Here is a 23,510-nt window from a genome sequence, read left to right as displayed (position 1 = left end):
CCATATTCATTTCTTGACCCTGCACCCCTCTAACTCCATCTATTTGTTAAGGAAGGCTTTTGTAGTCAAAGCTTCTAGAGAAGTGGCTAGCAAACATCATCTCTGTTTCCTCTCCAGTCATGCACACCTCTTAATCCCACTGAAACTGTGGTACAGTTATCAATTATAGAGATGAATTTGAATTTTATTGAATTTTATTGGGGCATTTACATTGTAAAATATTAACTACTCCATTATTTCCTTTCCTTACTCCATCACTGTTCTCCCCGGGCTTCTGAGACATTCTTTTCTGGTTCTCCTAATGTGACCGCTCTTTCTTAACTCACTGTCTCAATATGTAGTGATTCCCTACCGTTAATAGTTTTAAAATAGAACATATATATCTTCCAAAATAATTCTAACTGTCCTCATAGTTTCAATTTTCATTCTCTGATAATGATTTCCAAAATTTATCTCCAGTCTTTAACTCTCCCTGAGCTTCAAACAATATTTAAAGAGCTACTGGCTGAAAATTTCTAAATCTGTTCAAAGACATCAAGTCACAGATTCCAGGAGCTCTATACAACCAAAACAAAATACATAACCTAATACATAGGTATAGCATAATAAAACATCTGAAAACAATAAAGATATTATTTCTTAATAGGAAGGGTAGAAACTTCTCAATGGTATTACATCTTTTAAATTGATGAAAGAAAATAAATTATAACAGAATTCAATGAAAAGCAAAACATCCTTCAAAAATGAAGGAAATAAAAGTTTTTTTTCAGATAAATGAAAACTGAGGTTCAGCAAGCACCAATAAACAGCAAGTGATCCTAGATGGAAGTATAATACATAAGGTATTGAAGAATGTCAAACGTCATAAAAAGGTGAATAAACCTAAATGAATGCTGACTGTTTAAAATAGTATTTTTGCAAGGTTTTAAATTTTATAGAGATAAAGTTTGTAATGACAATTACATAAAAGGTAAAAGGGAGGTAAACTGAGTTAAGATACTGTAGATATGTGCATTATCCTGAAAATGGTAAAACGTTAATACAAGATAGATTTTAAGGAGGCAAGATACATTTGTAATCTCTAGGATAACCACTAAAAATACTTAACAACTGTATTACTAATTAGCTAATAAAGGGATGAGAATCAAGTAATTAAATATATTTGAATAAGCAAAGTGAAGGAAAAAAACAGCAAATGGGGCAAATAAAAAATGAATAAAATGGTATTTATATCAATAATTGTGGTAAAAGTAAATGAATAAAATACTCCAATTAAAAGACAAAGACACTCTGGGGGGGAAAAAAAAACAAACCCAACTATATATGGTTTAAAAGAGAGGTCTGAAATGTTGGAAGGAAGAGAAAAAAAAACCTATTGTGAAAGTGCTAACCAGAAGAAAGTTGAAGTAATCAGACATCAAAAAAGTACTTTTAGGCAAGAAGTATTACTAGAGATAAAAGAGGATATCTCATAATGACAAAAGGATCAATTCAACAAAAAAGGCTGCTATACCCAACTACTAAAAATGTGCATTCTTTTTTAATGCACGTAAAACACTGACCATATATGCTGGGCCATCAACCAAGTTCCAACAAATATCAAAAAAATGAAGTCATACATGAAATCATCTTTATTTGTAACATTAAAGAGAAAACTAGAAAACCCCAAATATTTAGAAATAAAACAACCCGTTTCTGATAATGGTAAAAATAGGGCATATCATCATTTTGCCAATGATAGGTGTTGGAAGCAGAGTAGCATACGGTAGTTCACTTCTTTATTCATTCTACCTCTGGTATGTCTAAAATTTTCCATTAAAAATGAATAAACTAGAAAATATTGTAAAATGTGGATAGAGGAGTACTTAAATGAAAATTTATAGCCTTAAATACATACATTAGAAGAAGAGAGAAAAAAGGAAAAAAGCTGAAAAAAAAAATCAAGAAACTAAGCTTTCACAGGAATCTAAAACCAAGAAGGGTAAAGCTAAAACCTAATAGTGTAGGCAAATAGAAGTTAGAAGAATAAATAAATGAAATAGAAAACAAACATTTAAAAAAGTAAAAAATCCAGAAGTTATCTTTGAAAAGGCTAAAATTGATCAACCCCTAAGCAAGAATAATCAAAGGAGAGAAGGCACATATTTTCAGTATCAGCAACGAAAAATGGGATATATTTATGCCAATGAACTTGAAAATCTGGATGAAACAGACAAAGTTACTGTAAACTATAACTTGTCATAGCTGACACAAAAAGAATTAGGAAAGGTGAGTAGTCCTGTGTCTGTTTAAGAAACTAATTCCGTAATTCAAAACCATCTTAAAAAAAAAAAAAAAAAATCCAGGCCCAGGTGGCTTCACTAGGGAATTCCACCAAACATTTAAGAAAGAAGTAACTACCAATCTTAAACTCTTCCACATATGCAAAAAAGAAATACTGTCCAACCTATTTTATAAAGCCAGCATACCCTGATAGCAACACCTGATAAAAACATTGTTAAGAAAGGGGCCAGGTGCGGTGGCTCACGCCTGTAATCCCAACACTTTGGGAGGCTGAGGCGGGTGGATCACGAGGTCAGGAGTTCAAGACCAGCATGACCAAGGTGATGAAACCTCATCTCCACTAATAACTACAAAAAAATTAGCCACTTGTAGTGGCAGGTGCCTGTAATCCCAGCTACTTGGGAGGCTGAGGCAGGAGAATCGCTTGAACCCAGGCGGCAGAGGTTGCAGTGAGCCAAGATCGTGCCACTGTACTCCAGCCTGGGCAACAGAGTGAGACTCTTATCTCATGTCTCAAAAAAAAAGAAAAAAAAATTATAAGAAAGGAAAATTATGTTGATCTCTTTTATAAGCACAGACTTAAAAATCCAAGATGAAATACTGACAAATTGAATCTTATGTATGCTTGAATGTATACATATATGTATGTATATGTATAATGAATATATCACATGGCAACCAAGATGGGTTTATTCCAAGACTGCAAGGTTGCAAACCAATGACTGCAATTTAACAAACAGAATAAGGGAAGAAAAAAGTAGAATCACCTCAATTACTGCAGAAAAAGCATGTAATAAAAATTTAGTTCTGTAGGAACACAAAGTTATCCTTAATCTAATAAAGAGATCTATAAAAACATATAGTAAACACATCATAATTAATGATAAATATTGAAAGCTTTCCTGTGAGATAAGGGGTAAAATAAGAATGCTTGTGATGTCCCCTTGCTCAATTGCTATACCCATATAGGACTTTATGGTGTATATGTTTATTGTTTCACTCTGGATTTGATTCATTATAAATCAAATTCTCTTGGTTTTGTTTGTGGGGTTTTTCTTTGTTTGTTTACTGTGTCTGGTAAAGGGCAGGTGGTTTTAATGTCCTTATCTAAGACATCATCCAATTTCTACACATATAAACAACGCCCTGAAAAAATATTTTATCTTCTTACCTGATTGGCTTGGCTTTGCATGTAGACTCTTCTGGCATTCAGATCTTCAAAGGGAGAAGGTCTTATATTTGAGCTTCTATAAGGCTCACTGGTAACAACTGTCTCTTGCTGAAAAAGGTGCTCCTTCACTAGAGAACTGGAAGAATCCTCTTCATTTGCCTATTGGGAACAACCCTCAACACATTAGTTGCCAGAATAAAAACCACCACCACCACAAAATAAGATACTTTCACTCTAAAAAGTATTTAGCAAGTCAGTAAGTATATATCGCTACCATTGCTACGAATAGCAATTCCCAAAACTCAAATGTACATGATTATAAAGCTATGTCAAAATACAATAATATGAACTTTTAGAAAAATTCAACTTCACAAGAAAAATGGGCTTTCTTATTAAAAATAACATGAAGAACTAAAAGGCTAACCATGTCATGTAGAAGAGCTAATTATAATAATGCTTTTAACTATAATAAAAAGTGATAAATGTACATAGAAAATGCAGAAATTATTAGGAAGAACACACAAATCTATGTTTTATTTTGCAAGTTAAAAAAAATGTTCAAAGAACTCTGCTGTTGATACAGTGAGTCAAAAGACAGAAGACAACAGTAGTCTACTACTGTGTTGAATGAATGAATGAATAAATTAGCCTAAACTTGCTGATTACGTAGGATTTAAATCATCTACTCTTATTAGACTTAGGTTGATATGCTCAATAAATGACACTCACTAAAGACACTTAAAATGTCATAAACAATAATTTATATAAGATAAATATTAAGTAAGTAAAATTTAGCACACTACAAAACACAAAGTCCTGGAAGGGCTTTGTTTCATTTAATTTTTTTAAGAAATGGGATGTTACTTTTCTCATCACTGTATAATTATTTAAGAAAAAAGCTGATATCCAAGTAAAAGTGGCTGAAATACTTTCACTAGCTTATTCTAAAATAATTCAGAGTAATCACTATAGGGCTAACAATTTTAAGGGTTCAAACCTTTCATAAGCTTTTCTTTTTAAAAGATTTAAAAGATTTTGTTGGTGCTACTTCTAAAATTAACAAATAAAATTCAAAAATGACTAAGATATTTTAAATTTATAAATGCAAGTTCTAGTTTTTGTTACAGAAAAAAAAAATAGCCTTGTCCCATTTAATTCCTTTGGCATTCAATTTCTCAATTAGAAAATAATTGTAATACCGATGCTATTTTACGACACCGGGTTATCATAAGGATATAATGGTAATAACTGAAAATGCTCTTGAAACTAAAAGCTGTTATTGTATCAAGGAGTAGGCAATTGAACTATTAAAAATATATCTGAGAATCTACTGTCACTTAAAACTATGTCAAAACTGGCTGCTATTTTTACCCAATTTTCATAACAGCTGTCTCAATGTGTTGTGACAGTTGCTGATAAAATATTGGAAAAATGTTGGCTAAACACTGATACACAGCAAACATGCTTTCAAAACACATAATCAAAATTGGGAAGAGTAGAAAACTTCAGGAAACATATTTATTTGTTCCAGAGATTTCTGAAAATAAATGACTCAAATAATTGCCAAAAATCATAAGCAAACTGAATAGAATACTGGGAGAAAAAAAAAATGGGTGAGAAAAGACCTAAGTTAGAATCTTGTCTTATTTTAACTTATCTAAACCACAATTTCTTTCTTTTTTTTTTTCTTTTGAAATGGAGTCTTGTTCTTGTCGCTCAGGCTGGAGTGCAGTGATGCAATCTCGGCTCACTGCGACCTCCAACTCCCAGGTTCAAGCAATTCTCTGCCTCAGCCTCCTGAGTAGCTGAGACTACAGGAGCCTGCCGCCATGCACGGCTAATATTTTTTTTTTTTTTTTTTTTTTTAGTAGCGACGGGGTTTCACTATGTTGGCCTGGCTGGTCTCGAACTCCTGACTTCAAGTGATCCACCCGCCTCGGCCTCCCAAAGTGCTGGGATTATAGGTGCACAATTTCTTTTTATTATAAATTGAATATCTGTCTCAACAATCTCAGGGTTGGGATACTCAGGAGATTGAAAACTATAAACAAGCATAAGTTTTAGGAGTAGTATCAGTGGTAATTATAAGATATTGCTTTTAATTGTGACTTTTTGAATTATCTTTTACTAAATTATAATAACTGAGAAGTCATGTTAAAATTATAAATTAAAATAAAGCTGACTTGAAAAAAATCTGCATATGAACAAACTTAGTGTCTTGCTGTACTGAGTTGGGTTATTCTATTTATATCCTGTAAATTAAACATGAACACATTTTACTTTAAATATAATACTTTTTTAAAGAAAATATCACAAGTGTTTGTTGCTTCATTATTAAATTGTGTGTAATATTTAAGTAACAAATGATTTTTAAATGTTTACCAATATAGCTGGAATTAACCTATTAACTAGGAATAGTTCATATTGCACAGTGAATTTATAGCTACACACCTAAACGGGTCTCAGTGAATAAAATAACCAAAGCATCATTCAAGTGTCTGATATGGCAAACAAAACACTGTCTGAAAATGCAAAGTATACAATCTACAATGAAGTATGTATTATTCATGAATTGTAAGAATCAAATTAACATTTTAGAGAATCCTAAACTAGAAAAAAGTATCTTCCTACTACCTAATTAACTCTTTCAGCAAGTTAAAAGCTTAAATGCATATTAAATTTACAGGTGTTTAAAAAAGTGGTGATAAGGAAAACAGGCATACTCATTCATTGCTAATTCTACACACACACAAGTAAAATAAAATCTGGAACGACTCTTTCTGGAAAGCAATTTTAATAATAATGCAATAAAAAAGCATTTAATAAAATGTACCAAAAGCTTTTAAAATATTCACACATTTTGACCACTTCTTGAATCTAGCAAAGAAAAAAGAGTACTAAAATGGAAAAAGCTTTAGGCACAAAGTATTTTTCTCAGAATTATTATTTGTTGTTGTTTTAAAGTTTTTTATTTCACTAGTTTTTTTGGGGAACAGTGGTTTGGTTACATGAATAAGTTCTTTAGTGGTGATTTCTGAGATTTTGGTGCACCCATCACCCAAACACTGTACACTGTACCCAACGTGTAGTCTTTTATCCCTCACGACCCCCACCCTTTTCCGAGTCCCTAAGTCCAACACATCATTCTTACGCCTTTGTGTCCTCATAGCTTAGCTCCCACATATGAGTGAGAACGAGTGAGAACCTATGACGTTTGGTTTTCCATTCCTAAGTTGCTTCACTTAGAATAGTTTCCAGTTCCATGCAGGTTGCTGCAAATGCCATTATTTCTTTCCTTTTTAAGGTTGAGTAGTATTCCATAGTGTGTGTGTGTTTATGTGTGTGTGTATATATATAATCAAAATTGGGAAGAGTAGAAAACTTTAGGAAATGTATTTATTTGTTCCAGAGATTTCTGAAAATGACTCAAATAATATATAAAAAATATATATATACACACACACACACCACATTTTCTTTATCCACTCATTGATTGATGGGCATTTGGGCTGGTTCCATATTTTTGTAATTGCAAATTATAGTGCTATAAGCATGCATATGCAAGCATCTTTTTCATATAACTTCTTTTCCTTTAGGTAGAGAACTATTTTTAATAGTAAAAAGAAACAACTTGAACATGCCATAATAAGGGAACGGTGAAGTAAATTATGATATGCCCGTAAAGTGAAATATGGTGTTGTCATTTGAAATCAGGTTTGGGAATAATATAATATGCAATGTAGGAAATGTTTAGTGTTAAAAAGTCAGTACATAAAATTTTATTTACAGTATTATCATAGCCATAAAAAGATAAGAAGTTGGAAATACAATGAAGGCTAATACTCCTTGATGGTATAATTAATTTTCCAATTTTGTAAGCTTACTTTTATATAATTTTAAAATCAAGGTACTGCATACTTTCTCCCTTTTGATATAGAATCATTTGATATTTTAAATTTTTATTATTTTAAACTTTATTGGAGGTATAACTCAATGAGACTGATCTTTTTTTCAATTAACATGTTTATGAATATTATTGCTAGAATGAGGCAGGTTTAGCATCAATTCTATTCCTGTTTTGCCTTTTTTTTCAAGAGACAGGGTCTTACTATGTTGTCCAGGATGGCCTCAAACTCCTGGCCTCAACTGGTCCTCCCTAGTAGCTGATATTACAGACGGGTATTGGCCATTGTGCCTGATAAATCATAATATTTAAAAATATAATACAAATATACTGTATCAATGAAATCATTTTTTAGCTTAAATACATTTTCCCTCTTCATCTGAAATAATTAACTGAGAGACATACTATACCTTTGCCCAAATCCTTCTGAATTCATGCAGAATATGTCTTTATGTCAATAAAACAATTTTCTAAACAAGGTAATCTTCTGAGTATCTTTCAAATCCATTTCCTTTTCTCAATACCTACTATTCACTGTCTTAATGCAAAGCCCTCATTATCTTTTTTTGCCTGTCTTATTTCAGTAGGTTTCTAACTGATTTCCTTGTTTCCAGCCTTTGTCCCATTATTCTTCAGGCAAATCTAATTGGTTTTTCTGTTCAAAACCCCTTAAGGTTTCCAATTACCAAAGCTTTGTTGGAAGACTGGGCACATACTGGAGAGGACAGGGAGGAGAATAAGTATTAGCTAAGGAAGTCTTTTGCAAGGTACATAATTTACACAGCACATAGAAATGAGCCCTCTCTCCCTGGGAAACATGAGACTCACAAGATAAAGCCCAATTTTATTTTCCTATGAAAAAGAAATGGAATGTAAGTATATAAAAACATACTGACCATTCAATTAAAGACACATGAACGTATAATGCCATTTTTATATACTAACTAGGAAAGATGTAAAAAACAGGTAGTAATACTGAATGTTGGCAAGGGTTTGGAGAAATAGAAGTACTTTTTTGCACTGTTGGTGAGAGGGCAATTTGATAATGGCACTGGAAAAAAAAAATCCATACTTTTTGACCCAGCATTTCTACTTTGAGAGATTGACTGTATATACAGATACACACACACACACACACACAATCACAGTAGCACTATTTTTTAACAAAAATAAAGAAAACAAGAATCAAAATATCTTATGGCTCTACCAGCAGGGAACTGGTCAAAAATTATGATATATGACAGAATTCTGTGCAGCTATTAAAACGATATTTTCAGTATTCCCAAGGCACTGTTAAATGAAAAAAGCTAGGTACAGAACAGTCAACATGGCATGATTCCATTTGTCTAACTGATAGAAGGATGAATTGATGGATTCATATTTTTACTTTTAAAATACCAGAAACTATCAATATAGTTCCGTGGAGTTGAGGCTAGAACCAGAGGACTCATGGGTTCTCTCTCCAAGGAGTTATTTTATATGTATAAAGGACTATATACATAATCATATAAATAATAATAGAACGTGTACATTTGTCACCCAACTTAAGGAAAGTGAACATAACCAATACAACTAATTACTCCTCTGTGTTCCTCCGTATTAGCACCCCCCACCTCTACCACTTGGACCCTCAGCAGATAAACCCTATCTTGAAGTCATATTTTTTTTCATTTTCTTATCTTCTTTACAGTTTTACTACATAAATATCCCTGAACAATATTTAGTTATAGATACTTTTGAACTGACTGATATCATGGGACATTCTGAAATTTTTTGCTCAATTTTTTTCAGTGAAATTCATTCACATTGACATGTGTAGCAATAATCAGTCATTTTGACCTCTGTGTACCAATGGATAGCTAAAATATATTGAGCATTTTCTATGTATCAGACAGTCTCAAGTACTTTACATGGGTTAACTCAATCCTCACAATAATCTTTTGAGGTACATAGTACTATCAACCTACTCCACATGAAGAGACTAAAATTCAAAGGGATTAAGCAACTTGCCTAAAATAAATGTTACTAGGTGGCAGAGTCTGGATAAGAACACTACAAAAAAAAAAAAAATTTATTCATCTATTCTCTGTCTATGGATGTTTGGGCAGTTATAATTTTTTGCTATTTCAATAAATGTTGCTAGGAATAATAGTGTATAGGCCTTATGGTATATATGCACAAGAGTTTCTCTAGAAGACATAAAGAATAGAAATGCTGGGTCACGGGATATATATATGTTCCAGTTCTCATAATGAAAATGATTTTTGAGGTGGTTTAAACAATTCATATATTCACAATTGGTGCTCCATATTCCTACCAAGACTAGGTGCTGTCACACTGTTCACTCTTATATGTATATCTGCTACTTAATTTCTACTATAATGGATCCATCTTATTAAAAATTATATAGTGGCTTTCCTTATGTGAATAAGAAACTCCAAGAATGAACAAAAGAATAAATGAACACACAGTCTGTTACTTTAGAAGAGTCAATATACTTTCTTAATATGGCTTGTTCCTACTGATTTTCATCCTCATTTCTTCGCTTTAAAAATATTGATGTACCTGTCTCTTTCTGTTAGCATCTGATGTTTCATACTTCTGATTTTCTGGTACTTGTCACTTCCTCTGCCCAACAATGACATGCTTCAAATTTTCCACTAAAAAACTGTTTTATGCTTAACCTCAGCCACAAACTCATCAAAAAGTCTTTGTTGATTCACTCACAAGTTAATCACTCCCTCCTTTGAATTACCTTAAAATTATATGTATCTATCACCCTATATTCTGAGTACTCTTTTATTTACATTTTTCCCATGAACTAGTGCTATACTCCGAATGTTTGTGTCCCCCACAAAATTCATATGTGGAAATCTAATTACCAATATGATGGTATTAGGAGGTGGGGCTATGATTCAGTTAGGAAGGTAGAGCCCTCATGAATGTGATTAGTGTCCTTATAAAAGAGACTCCAGAGTGCTGTCCTGTTCTTTCCACCATGTGAGGATATAGCCAAGTATCACTTATGAACCTGAAAGTGGGCCCTCACCAGGCACAGTCTGTGCCTTGAGTGGACTTCCGAGACTCAAGAATGGTGACAAATTACTTTTGTTTATAAGCTACCCAGTCATGGCATTTTGCTGTAGCAGCTAGAACGAACTAGGACAACCTGTAAGGAGGGACTCTGCCTAAGTTTTATCCCTGGAGCATAGAACTATATGCCTGGCACACACTGAAAATTCTATAATCTGTGACATGCAAATATCCAATAATCAGATCACATTGATACCTCAGGAGTAAATGTGATATATTAGAAAAAAAGTGTATAAAGAGAGCTCCTTAAGCAATAATAAATCTAAACACTCTAGCTAGCTAGCTAGACAAGGTCTTGCTCTGTTGCCCAGGGTGGAATGCAGTGGCACGATCACAGCTCACTGTAACCTTGACCTTCCAGGCTCAAATGATCCTCTCACCTCAGCCTCCTGAGTAGCTGGGACTACAGGTGGACTCCACCATGCCTGGCTAATTTTTTGCTTTTGGTAGAGACAGAGTCTTACTATGTTGCTCAGGCTGGTTTTGAACTCCTAGGCTCAAGCAGTCTTTCCATCTCATCCTCCCAAACTGCTGGGATTACAGGCATGAGCTATCACACCTGGCAAAAAATATCTTTGAATAACTGTTATTCAAAGTTCAAGTTATAAAAACAATAAAAATTATTTCCATAATCCTACCCCCGTGGAATGGCCACTATTACTATTTGACATATATCTTCCTAAACTTCCTAATGCATGCATATGTGTTTACATGCTATGTATAATTTGATCCCATTTATATTGCAGTCTATCCACACAGTGCTCTTTTTCTTCACTCCTTAACATTCCATGGACCTTTCCCCATACCAGTATACAAGTTACACTTTGCAACTGCTGCAAAGAAGTCCAGTACTGCATATGTCATATATTACTCAGCTAATACTCTGATTATGGGCATTTAGATTTCCAAAATTTTGTTATATGCATTGTAATGTACTTCTTTTTACATATATCTTGGTGTACTTGTATTATTTCTTTAGTATTAATTCCTATAAATGGAATTGTTGAATAAAGTATATACACATATTCAATTATATTACCAAGCTACCCTTTGGCAAACTTATGTTATCAACTGAAAACCCCTTAATTGTTTAAGACAGAGGAAACATTTCCTTACATCTCTGCCCACACTGGGCCTTACTGCTTACCTAACTTTTATATTAGGGATGTTCAACCTAAGTATAAATGCGTATGATATAATATAATATAATACAATACAATATAGCTACCCTAATAAAAAAAATTCAAAATCTGAGCATTCTTTTGAGCCACGTATCAGTGCTTAAGAAAATCTGAATTTTGGAACATTCTGAATTGTGGATTAGGGATGCTCAACCTGTAGTAATAACCAAAACACTTTCTTAATTTGGATATGATTGAGCATAAAGTGCTCAGACTTAGACAAACTTCTATTTTTTTTTTAACTGGGTTATAACCCCTGAAAAGTGACAATTACTATGGAAACATGAACATAACATAAAATTAGGTGGTGGGAAATGCCAAAAAATCTTCCACAAGAGCAAAAAGTTTAATATATGATAGGCACAAAGACTGTAAATACACTGGCACGATCTCTAGCTTAAAAAAAATTATATCTATAGCAGTTATATATACTCACTTTCAATGCTTTTAGTATTGTATGCTGGCACAGGCTAATGTGTATTGTCTACAAAGTAACCCATGCCCATAGTTAATGCACAATGAAAATTTGTTTTACTCTCAGCTGCTGGTGTAAGAATTATTCTCTTATGGTTGATAAGTGATTGCCGAGCTTTTTATTTTTCAAAGACTTCTATAGCAATTTTGTGTGTGGAGGCAAAAGGATACAGAGTAAAGCAATAAAATAATTCCAGCTGTAGCTCTTGATCAGAACATAAGGCCAGATGACAGCTGCAGAAAAAACAAAAACAGATTTTGCTTCTCTCCTCCCTTTGCACCCCTTCTGCTAGTACTAGTTCTTAGAGAAAATTTAGTGCTGTTTTGCAAACCGTTGTTAATGTATGATTCCCAATAAATAAGTCAAATGCAGAAAAAAAGGGATATCCCAGTTGACATACTGCTCAAGAACATCATTCTTGTAATTGTAAATCACAAATTACAGGTTTGCAAAATGTGTGGCTGGCTCATATCCTACTAAAATAAGTTTTTAAATAATTATATCATTGGTTTATTAAATGACAGAAGTGGTTTAAAATTTTCTTTGGTAAAGAGCCCTTATATCTTGGCATTACATGTGTTAAACATGCTACCAAAGCAATTCTTTAGGTATTTAAAATTATATGCTCAAATTATGCTAGCTTAGGAACCACAGAAAAAAAGGAAAAAAATTACTCTAATTCCAAAAGCCCAACAAAACCACTATTAACATTGTGGTGTAGTGTTTCCAGTTGCAATTCATTTAAATTTGGCCACAACTGTCTTCTATTCTGTTCATTAGCTTTCTTTAGTTTGATTAGCTTAAGGGTAAGAATAAACCAGCCTTTGAATTTTTAGTTTTCTATTTGTCTATGAGCTTTGACTGGAAACATTAACAGCATATAGCATTTTCTTTAAGCAACCTGAACACAGTGATCTGTGATGAAATAATATAGAAGGAATATAAAAAATGCAGCAAGACACAATGTCTGGCAATAGTGGTAAAGGAAAACAAGTCCTCTAACCTGGCTTATTCAACAGAAGAACTAAACTATGTTTCTAATGAAGAGTTAGTTTGGCTTAATGTGGTATTAGGTTTGCAGAGATTGTTTACTGTCTGTAGATCTACCTTTGAGTTAATAAGCAGTAGTTACACACATCCTGCTAACACATAAATCTTCAACCCTTTAAATTATAAGTATATTTCTAGGATTTTCATCTTAAGGTCACACTCAAAGATACAAATTAAAATGTATGTAAAAGGCTGTGGGAAATATTCAATGACATGAATGATTAAATTGTAGTATAGCTACATAATGTAATGGCTAAGATCAAAGACTCTGAAGTTAGACTGACACAATGAAAATGACCAAGAGATTTTAAGCTGACTGCATTTTAGAAATATGATCCCAATGGTGCTTTTAAAAGGAAGTATGCATTTGTATACAAGATGCCAGAAGAAAGAAAAACCTAAGCAGAAATATCCAAATATAAACAGTAATTATTTTTGGGTAGGAATGAATGATTCCTAATTTTGTCTTTGTAATTTTTGAAATATGCACATATTAGTCTAAGAGTCAATAAAATTTTAAATAACATTATGCAAAAAGTTATACAGAGAATTTTCTTGCTCTCTTATTGGGCAATAAATAAAACTCAACCTAACATCAGGGCTTTCTGAAAACTGTTAAGGCAGCACTTACTAAAGGATTGTGATAGCTTGCAGTACCATTAAATACTCTGTACTACCTAAATAAAGCCAATCCACTAACTTAGTTTTCAGATATACAGCCTTATTAAAATATTACCACCTTTGAAAATCATTACATGAACAATTCATATCCCTTGCCTAAAGCAAAATTAGACAAACATAAATCATAGCCTTCTAATCATTTTGGCTCAGAAATGACATTACTTACTTCTAAAAAAGATTAACTTAGTCACATACTTCTCAATGGCCAAACGAGAAAACATGACAATGTTTTACTTCATATCAATCAGATCTCATCTTTCTTCTGCCCAAAAACATGATATCTAAGATCTTTTCCTCTTTCAACCTCAAGCCTGTTGTGAGGTAAGTTTTGTGGGTTTTGTTCTCAATCCAGCATATCTGAACAATAAGAGCTGTAAACGTTTTAAGTGACAACTCTGTCAGCACTAAAAATGATCCTAAAACAAGCATAAGCTAGCATTAAACAACAACAAGAAAAACCTAGACCAGGCATAGTGACTCATGCCGTAATCCCAACACTTTGAGAGACCAAGGTGGGTGGGTGGATCACTTGAGCCCAGGAGTTTGAGACCAGCCTGGGCAACGTGGCAAAACCCCGTCTCTACCAAAAAGATACAAAAATTAGCCGCGAGTGGCGGTACGTGCCTATGGCTACTTGGGAGGCTGATGTGGGAGGACCACTTGAGCCCAGGAGGCAAAGGCTGCAGTGAGATGAGATCATGCCACTGCACTCCAGCCTGGGCAACAGAGTAAGACCCTGTCTCAAAAACAAACAAACAAACCAAAAGCTCTCATTTGTCTCATTAAAATAGTCAAAGAAAAGAAACCAAATGAAAAGAACATTCATACCTTAATATTGGTTAGGTTTTTAAAAATCTTAACTTTTAAGACTTTTCCTCAAAACTTTTGAGTGCCAACTATGTATGTGATTAGCACTATACTACACATCAGGAATAAAAGATAAGAAAGATAGGATTTTAAATTCAAATGATGATCTGTTATAAAACCTTCCAAAGACAGACATGAAATAGAAAAGTAAATTTCATTGTTGACTTATGATAATTGATGAAGACATTAATTGTTGAAAGCAGAAAGTTGTCCAATAGCTTATGAAGGAAATGTCTAGCAGTTATTGGCACAGAAATAGGTACTCAAATATTTGTTGAATTAATTAATGAACATCCAAAAGGGAGAGGATTTCCACTCTTGACATTTAATGCCTTCAAAACATTTATTTAAATATAACATTATCATTACTTTTACTGTTAAAAAATTAGATAATGCATTATTCTTTTAAACTATATTGGTTGTCTTTGCAAACAATTGCCAATGAAGTAAACCCGATATAAACACTACCTTAAACCATAATCTGTATTCAAAACATTTATGCCAAACCCATAAGATGAATTATGAAACTTAACATGATCTATTTTATTCCTAATAAAGTAGCTAGATAAATCAGAACACACTGCAACTTCCCATACATTCCAAAAGAAGAATGACCTTCTAAACCTTTGGAACATCATGAATGAAATCAATGGTACTAAGGTAAATTTAAGAGTTTTCTTTTGCAGTTGGAAAAAATTAGCTATCATTCTAATCGTCTTAAGAAAAAGTTAAACTTCCCTTTCTGCTTGTGTATTCTTTACCTATAGATGCATTAAAAATTACCACAAAACTTAGCAGCTTCAAACACAAACATTTATTATCTTTTAGTTTCTGTAAGTCAGAAATGTGGGACCAATTTAGCTGGGTGATGCTGGCTCATAGTACCCATGAAGTTCTAGTCAAGATATTAGCAGTGGCAATAATTATCTGAAGGCTTGTTTGTGGCTGGAGGACTTGCTTTCAGGATGGTTCACTTCACGTGGTTGTTGCTAGAAGGCTCCAGTTCTTTGCTGGTTGTTGGCAGATGACCTCAATTCCTCACATGGATCTCCTCATACATCTCTCCTCCAGTGTCTTCATGTATAGTAGCTGGCTTCTCCCAGAGTGATCCAAGAGAGAAAGCAAGATGGAAGCCAGAAATTTTCTTAGGATCTACCCTCAGAAGTCACACTTCATTTTCAACACATTCCGTGTGGTAGAAGTGAGTCCTTAGGAACAGCCTATACTCAGGAAGAGGGGAATTAGACTCCAATGACGAGAGAAGTATAAAATAATGTTCCCGTATTTTAAAACAACCATAATTCACTGCTCTTTGAACACCAATTATTTATATTTTTCTCATATTCAAAATACACTCTACCCTCCCATGACTCCCTAAAAGTCTCATCTTTTTACAGCAACATCTTCAAAGCTAGGATGTTGTCTTCTAAACAGGTGCAGGTACAGATGAAATTTCCTGGGTGTATGTAGTTCCTTAAATGCCGCTCCCTGAATACATATTGCTTCTCTCAATCTGATTTCTGGAACTAAAGAGACAAATTACCTGCCCAACACATACCCAAAAGACAATGGTAGGACAGGCAGAGGGTAACTGTCATGTGACCTTCTTGCTCAAAAGTGGAAAAAATGAGAGGAACAACATAGTTATTGGTACACATAATTCTGAAATCAAGGTGGCAATGTTGGAAGTTCCTAGAGTGGAACTTAGGGCCTGGGAATAATTTTTCATAACTCGTGGCTCTGGCCTTTGAGATCTTGGTTCTAATTTCTAATTTCCTTCTATTTTCATTGAAAGGTGGGCCAAGTTTGCATCTGCATAGTGTTTTCAACTTACTTCCTGCCAGTGGAATTTTGGGGATCCAAAGGGCCCCTCTTCAATCAAAGGTGGTATTTCTGCCAACATAATGCTTTGAAAAACTTTGTGAATCTTATAGAGGTCCACTCCATTAGATAAAAAGCACACTCATAAATGAGAAAAATTCTTCTCAACCTTAAACTTCTGCTAAGTGACATACATTTACACTTCTTTAGGACCTACTATTTTGATCGAAAGTTTCTCTGAGGTTCATCTTAAATCCTCCTGAGGTCTTAACAAAGGAATTTACACTCACATCCTTAGACAATGATTTTCTGAGAAGGCCCTGGATTTGATCTTTGCTTAGAAGCCATTTCTTAATCTTAGCTGTTTGACATACTGAGAAACTGAGAATTTTCAAAACCAGCAAAGCCCTGCGTTCTTTTTGTTTAGGAGCCCTTCCTTAGCTTACTTCTCTCATTTACTGTTTATCATAAGCAGTAAGAAGAAACCAGGCAAACAGCTTCAACCTTTTGCTTGAAAACTCCTTAGCTTAACCACCCAGTACATTAGGTACATTGTCTGCTTCCCATATTACTGCCATGACATTGTTGCTAAGCTTTCAGCCACTAAACAAACATTCCCTTTCTTCCATTTTCCAATATGGTTTTCTTCATTTTCATTTAAGCCCTCACTGACACTCTATCCAAAGATCTTCAAGCTTCCAGTAAGTCTCTTCGGAACTTCACTAAAACTCGCCTCAAAGACCTTCCAGCTTTTATTTACTGTCTGAGTCCTGAGTCCAAAGTCATTCCCATGTTTTAGTATTTGTTACAGCAGTGCTCCATTTTCAGGTCTCCAGAACCTGCATTAGTCAAAAATCATTCCCAAATTTAGTGGCTTAAAATAACAAACATTTATTATTTCACAGTTCCTGTTGACCAGGAATTCAAGAGCAGCTTAACTAGATGGTTTTGGCTCAGGGTTCCTCATAAAGTTGCAATGAAAACATGCCACAAGTGGTCATCTATTAAGGCTTGCTTGGAGTTGAATAACCTGCTTCCAAGGTGGCTCACTAATATGGCTATCGCCTGAACGCTTCAATTCCTCACCACGTGAGTATCTACACAGTGTTGCTTGAATGTCCTTTTAATATGGCAGTTACGCATCCTCCATAATGTGGGTGACCTCACGCAATTACTTGAAAGGCATAAGAAAAAAGATTGAAGTCCTCTGAAGAGAATAGAATTCGGCCTTCTCATGACTGCAACATCAACTTGTGCCAATTTCCAGCATGCCTGCCCATTCTGCCAACCCAGCCCACAATCTTATGAACCACTTCCTTAAAAAAGAAAAAAAAACCAGAAACTTTACTTTCTATATAAAGATTGGTATCTCTTATCTGAAATGCTTGGAACCAGAACTGTTTCAAATTTCAGAATATTTGTATGTGCATAATAAGACATCTTAAGGATAGTACCCAATTTAAAGATGAAATTTATTTATGTTTATACACCTTATAACACACAGGCTGAAGGTAATTTTATACATGATTTTAAATAATTTCGTTCATGAAACAAAATTCTGACTGCATTTTTAGTGTGATTCATCACATGAGGTCAAGTGTAAATTTTTTCTACTTGAGGTGTCATGTCCATACTCAAAAAGTTTCGGATTTTGGGGCCGGGCATAGTGGCTCAGGCCTATAATCCCAGCACTGTGGGGAGGTGGGTGGATCGCTTCAGCCCAGGAGTTCGAGACCAGCCTGAGCAACATAGCAAGACCTTGTCTCAAAAAGAAAAAAAGTTTCAGATTTTGTAACATTTCAGATTTTAAATTTTCAGATGAGGGATGCTCAACCTGTATTGGTTATTTTCTTCTGGAGAAATGTGACAAATACAGTGTCTTAGAAATATTCTTAGTAATTGATAAGTTTATTGAATAAGGCTAGTGATTTCTTCCACATCCTTTATGTTTACAAATTCCTTCCAAGCCATTACTTACTTGTAAGTCATCTGCCCCTTCAGCTTCATTTTTTGATTCGGGGCATCCTAAGAAAATAGATAAAAGTTAATTAAGTATAGAATTTTTGTCTTAGAGTCCAGTATTAATGACTAATTGATTATGTCATTATAATACTTTAGAAGGCTAATCAGAGATCTTTCTGGACTGCCTGGCAATTAAGATACTGGCCACTTGTATTTGCCCCTATTAGAATAATGGAGAATAATGTAATTATTTCCCTCCTCTATAGGTAAATTTCCAGCTGCTTACTAACAAGATGTTTTCTCTGAAAGTATACTATCTCTAGCTACCCCTGCCCCTAGTTTCTCCCAAATACTCAAAATTACTAGGCAGATTATAATTACACTGCTATGGTGATGCTAAGATGTGATTTATTCAATTTTTCTAAATGCTTTGACCCAGGAAACAGTATTTAGTACCCATAACCAGGATTTTAGTTGCTTTAGCTAAGATGGAAAACAAATGAGTTTTAATCCACTATTGATAGTTAATGGCCAATTGTTGTTACTGACTTTTTTGCATCAATGTCTCTGTACAGATTTTCATGCTGTTAAGAGTACCTTTAGTTTCAATAAATTAATAAGAAAGGATTTGTCCTAGCAAAGTATTCTTAGTTCATGCTACCCTTGAGAGGCACAGCTTAGCATGGAGTAGGCATGAGATAAGAAATGCGCCCTTTGGAAAGAGCAGCATATTTTATCTTTTTGTCACAGAAGGTCAAGTAAAAGCAATTTGAGATTGTTGAAAGTCTATATAGCAGCTGATAATAATGCTAGCTAATGTTTTTTAATGTTCAAAAATAACAAGGCAGACTAAGTACTGTAGTCTACTCTACCTAGAAGTTTGTAAGCTACTCCCTATAAATCATTTTTTAAAACATTAAACCCAATCTGTTTGATCCTAGTGAAAGAGGTATACTGTTATGGTACATGAGCATAAACTTAAAAGTAATTCAAACCTTTAAATCATATAAATTCCAGCAGCCATGGATACTATTTTTCTCTTTAAAACACTGGTTCTTCAAACCTGGCTAAAGGTTAGAATCAACTGAGGAACTGTCAAAAAATACACTGATGCCAGAGTATGGCGTCAAACCAAAATATATCAGAATCTCTGTGGAATGAGGCACAGAACAACATGTATTTTTTTTTTTTTAAGTTTTCTATTTTTTTCCTTCAAATTCAAATTACAATTACTTGACTAGAGAACAATTCCTCACCATATTTGAAGTTTCTTGGAGTTTTTGAAAAATAAGGGATGACTCGACTCTATTCCCCAGATAGATTCAATTGGTCTGGAGTGCAGACTAGTCATTTTAAGCTTCAAAAGCTTCCCAGGTTAAGAACACTGATCTAAGGAGAATTTATGGGGTCTTACAATAAAGACAAAATGGCTACTATTACTTCATAGTAATTTTTTCTGGATCAGAATAAAAAATTACTCATTTACCAAATTCTAATCTTTTAAAGTAGCTAAATAATTTACTTAACTACAGTTTCATGCACTATCAAAACAGATTTGTACAATGTATTTCCATGTTCTTGCCTGTGATTGGTCTTACAGTTTATGTTTTCAGATTTTCTTATTAAAATGACATCTTCAAAATACACAAATCACAATGTAGTCTAGCAGACTTTCAGTTACTTTATACAGAAAGTTAGTTAAATTGAAATAATTTTCCTTCTAATTAGAAAAAAAAATCAAGTCTTAGATATTTCTTCCTTTATGGGAAGAAATGGGTTTTAATGTGATTTTTGTTTAAGTAAGCATAAGCCAGTCTTACATGAAAAAACATTATTCTTCCCTTCAAAACCTGTATGCTTTTGAGTTAATAATTTTAATAGACTGGCAAGATAACAAAGGAATAGATGAGCTTGTGGTCTCTGCCAATCCTCAATAACGAAATCAATCAAGTAAAGACTTTTGTCATGGAATAACTAGAGTCTACATACATTTGAATATTACAAGTTCTATATAATTACCCAAAGAAAGGATGTGACTGGTGTCATACATACACAAGTAGAATACCAACTGGGATTCTCACAGCTGTACATTTCTATTCCCTCTTCCTTCAAGCTCTTATTTTAAAACATTTGAATTATCTGAAGTCAGCTGTTGATGGACTCTTCAAGATGATACATGCAATTGACATAGACTATGATGTGACAAATACAAATCACGTTAAGGAATCTATTATTTTAATCTTCATCTATTGTGAGGTTTCAAAGCCTGGTCACATACCACAAAAGCTGACATGGTTAAAGTGTGAAAACTATTTTGGGTCAACTTTAAGAAAGATAACCTCTACTATATATAACTGATAAATAAATTAAGAAAATAGTCAAGAATACCTACCTTGAGAAATATCCTCTATAGCTCTTCGGATACCTCTATCAAAAGCCCTAGCATCAGCAGGACTTTGAAACGTAAGACCAAACTTCTTGTCATCAATCTTCCAGTGGTGAAATGTTGGAGTGACCTTATTATAAATGAGGTCTTTTTTAAGCATACATTCCAAAACCACCTGATAAAAGCCAAATACCAAAAATTAATATACATATATCAAATGCATCTAATGTAGCTCATAAATACAAACTGAGGTGATACAATGCTATTACTTTTTAATGAATAATTTTTAGTATTTTAAATAAAGTGGTCTACTTCACAAAGTCACTCAATAAAGAGATTAAGATGGAATAAAAAATGCACATTATAAACAGGATGCTTATTATACTCCCATTTTAAAGAATACACACATATATACACTCCCATTGCATACAAAATTTCTGGAGGAATATATCAGGAATTACTTCCAGGAAAGAGGCAGGGGGGTGGTAATAATATTTAACTTTTTAAAGTCATTTTTGGCTGGGGGCAGTGGCTCACACCTGTAATCCCAGCACTTTGGGAGGCTGAGGCGGGCGGATCACTTGAAATCAGGAGTTTGAGACCAGCAAGGTCAACATGGTGAAACCCCTTCTCTACTACAAATATAAAAAATTAGCTGGGCGTGGTGGTACGCGCCTGTAATCCCAGCTACTCAGGAGGCTGAGGCAGGAGAATCGTCTGAGCCCAGGAGGCGGAGGTTGCAGTGAGTTGAGATCACGTCACTGCACTCCAACCTGGGCAACACAGTGAGACTTCGTCTCAAAAACAAAACAAAACAAAATAGAGTCATTTTCCTAAACTTCTTAAAAGATGTATTTATATTTTGTGTAAGGATTTAATGGTCATAGCAGTAAAACAAATACTTTGCCACTTTTTCAAAATGTGTATTTAAGTGAGTTACCTAACTTTTTGAAGCCTTAGTTTACTCATCTCTAAAACAGAAATTGCAGTACTAAAATATCCCAGAGCTTAGAGTGGAATGACCGAATGTGCATTCATGTAAAGAGCTTCATGCAATGCATGAAGCAATATACCCTTGGTTTTTAAAGTTTTTATTTTGAAAGTATTTCAAATTTGTAGAAAAGTAACAAGAATAACACAGAAAATTCCTGTTTTCCTTTTATCCAGATTTATCTCATTAATTTTTAACATTCTCTCCGCATATGTCCATGTATAAACATTTAATTTACTTTATTATGAACTATTTCAAAGGAGTTACATATATTATGTTCTACTGCTCTTCAATACGCACTTGAGTATATTTCCTAAGTGCAATACTGTTCTCTTATGTAATCACAGTATGGTGATCTCATTCAGGAAATTTAAAACCAACACAGAACTTCAATCTATAGACCATGTTCCATAGACCATGTTCCACTTTTGCCTACTATACTAATAAAGTCTTTTAGAGCATTTTAAAAATCCTTCCAGTATAGGATCCATTCCAGGACAGTTATAAGGTCTCTTCAGTCTTTCGTTCCTGGGCCTTTGTCTTTCATCATATTCACAGTATGCTTTTAATACACGTTAGTTGTCACATAAAACAAAAGTGGATATATTCGTGATCTTTGCAATTAATCTAATAAAAAGACTAGAACTACACACCTTAATTATTTTAAGAATCCCCTATAAGAAAACAGGAGGAAAAGAATTAAAAATAATTCAAATGAAACCCATAGTAGCACATGACACATAATAAATGCTCAGTTGGTATTTGGTGAAAGATTGTATTTTCACTACCTCCACTCTTTTCCAATCACCATTATCACTTGCACGTCTCTTCCACGCACTGCTGATGATCCCCTCAGATATTACTAGTAGTAGTGAATTACTAATAGTAATTGCACTACTCTGCAGGTAGAGTAATAATTTTTCTTAAAAAAAAAAAATAGCAACTTTACTGGACCACTCCCTAGTTTCAATGTCTTTTCAATGCTTTCAAGACTAAAATTCTTACTATGACCTACTAGGCCCTGCATGAGCTGGTCTTTGTCTGTTTGCCAAATCCTTAAACTATAGTGGCAGACAAACATTAGGCACTCAACCAATACTTCTCCTCAGAAAAACTTTTAGGCTTTATGCACTTCCCTAGGAACTCATTCACAGATCATGGACTAGGAATCTCTAATTTATACTTTTGGAGGGGAGGTCTGCTAGAGTTTGCTTATACTGGCTCCCAAGAGCCAGATATTAAATTTTCAAGAATTTTGGAAGTAATTGTTAAAAGCTAGAATATATAACTCTACAATGAAATAAATTACATTAAAAATAAAATAATAAATACATAAAACTAATCAGTTCCTAATTATTTTACTATATTTTTACAATTACCTATGTTCTTGAGGTAGTTTATGTCTGTCATAACTGTATGGTGGAAATACTATATAATGCCACACTGCTGCTCATTTCTTCCCAATGCTATATGCAATGATGGCATGTTCAGTAAAAGCAGCCATGGTAGAGGTATGTAAGTCCTATAAATCATTGACTTGTGTCCCCTCTTGAAAGCTGATTGTTAAACCTTTTATCAGCATACCACTGAATATAATAATTCTTGGTAGTAAGTTTTATTAATTCAGAAATAACCAAAAATGTGA

At 33.8% G+C, this 23,510-nt stretch overlaps 1 protein-coding gene across 1 annotated transcript in view; it reads right to left on the bottom strand.

The window, feature by feature from the left end:
- Positions 1-23,510, bottom strand: part of SPRED1 (sprouty related EVH1 domain containing 1) — a 105,053-nt gene that overhangs the window by 14,001 nt on the left and 67,542 nt on the right. Inside the window, exons 3-5 of the mRNA XM_003780630.4 lie at positions 20,881-21,049; positions 18,505-18,551; positions 3,455-3,613 (exon numbers count right to left, since the gene is read on the bottom strand). Coding sequence (XP_003780678.2) covers positions 3,455-3,613; positions 18,505-18,551; positions 20,881-21,049 — 375 coding nt within the window. The remainder of the gene's footprint in view (positions 1-3,454; positions 3,614-18,504; positions 18,552-20,880; positions 21,050-23,510) is intronic.

The sequence above is a fragment of the Pongo abelii genome, chromosome 16 (genome assembly GCF_028885655.2).
Source record: "Pongo abelii isolate AG06213 chromosome 16, NHGRI_mPonAbe1-v2.0_pri, whole genome shotgun sequence".
Classification (NCBI taxonomy): domain Eukaryota; kingdom Metazoa; phylum Chordata; class Mammalia; order Primates; family Hominidae; genus Pongo; species Pongo abelii.
This window is presented reverse-complemented; position numbering and strand designations above follow the sequence as displayed.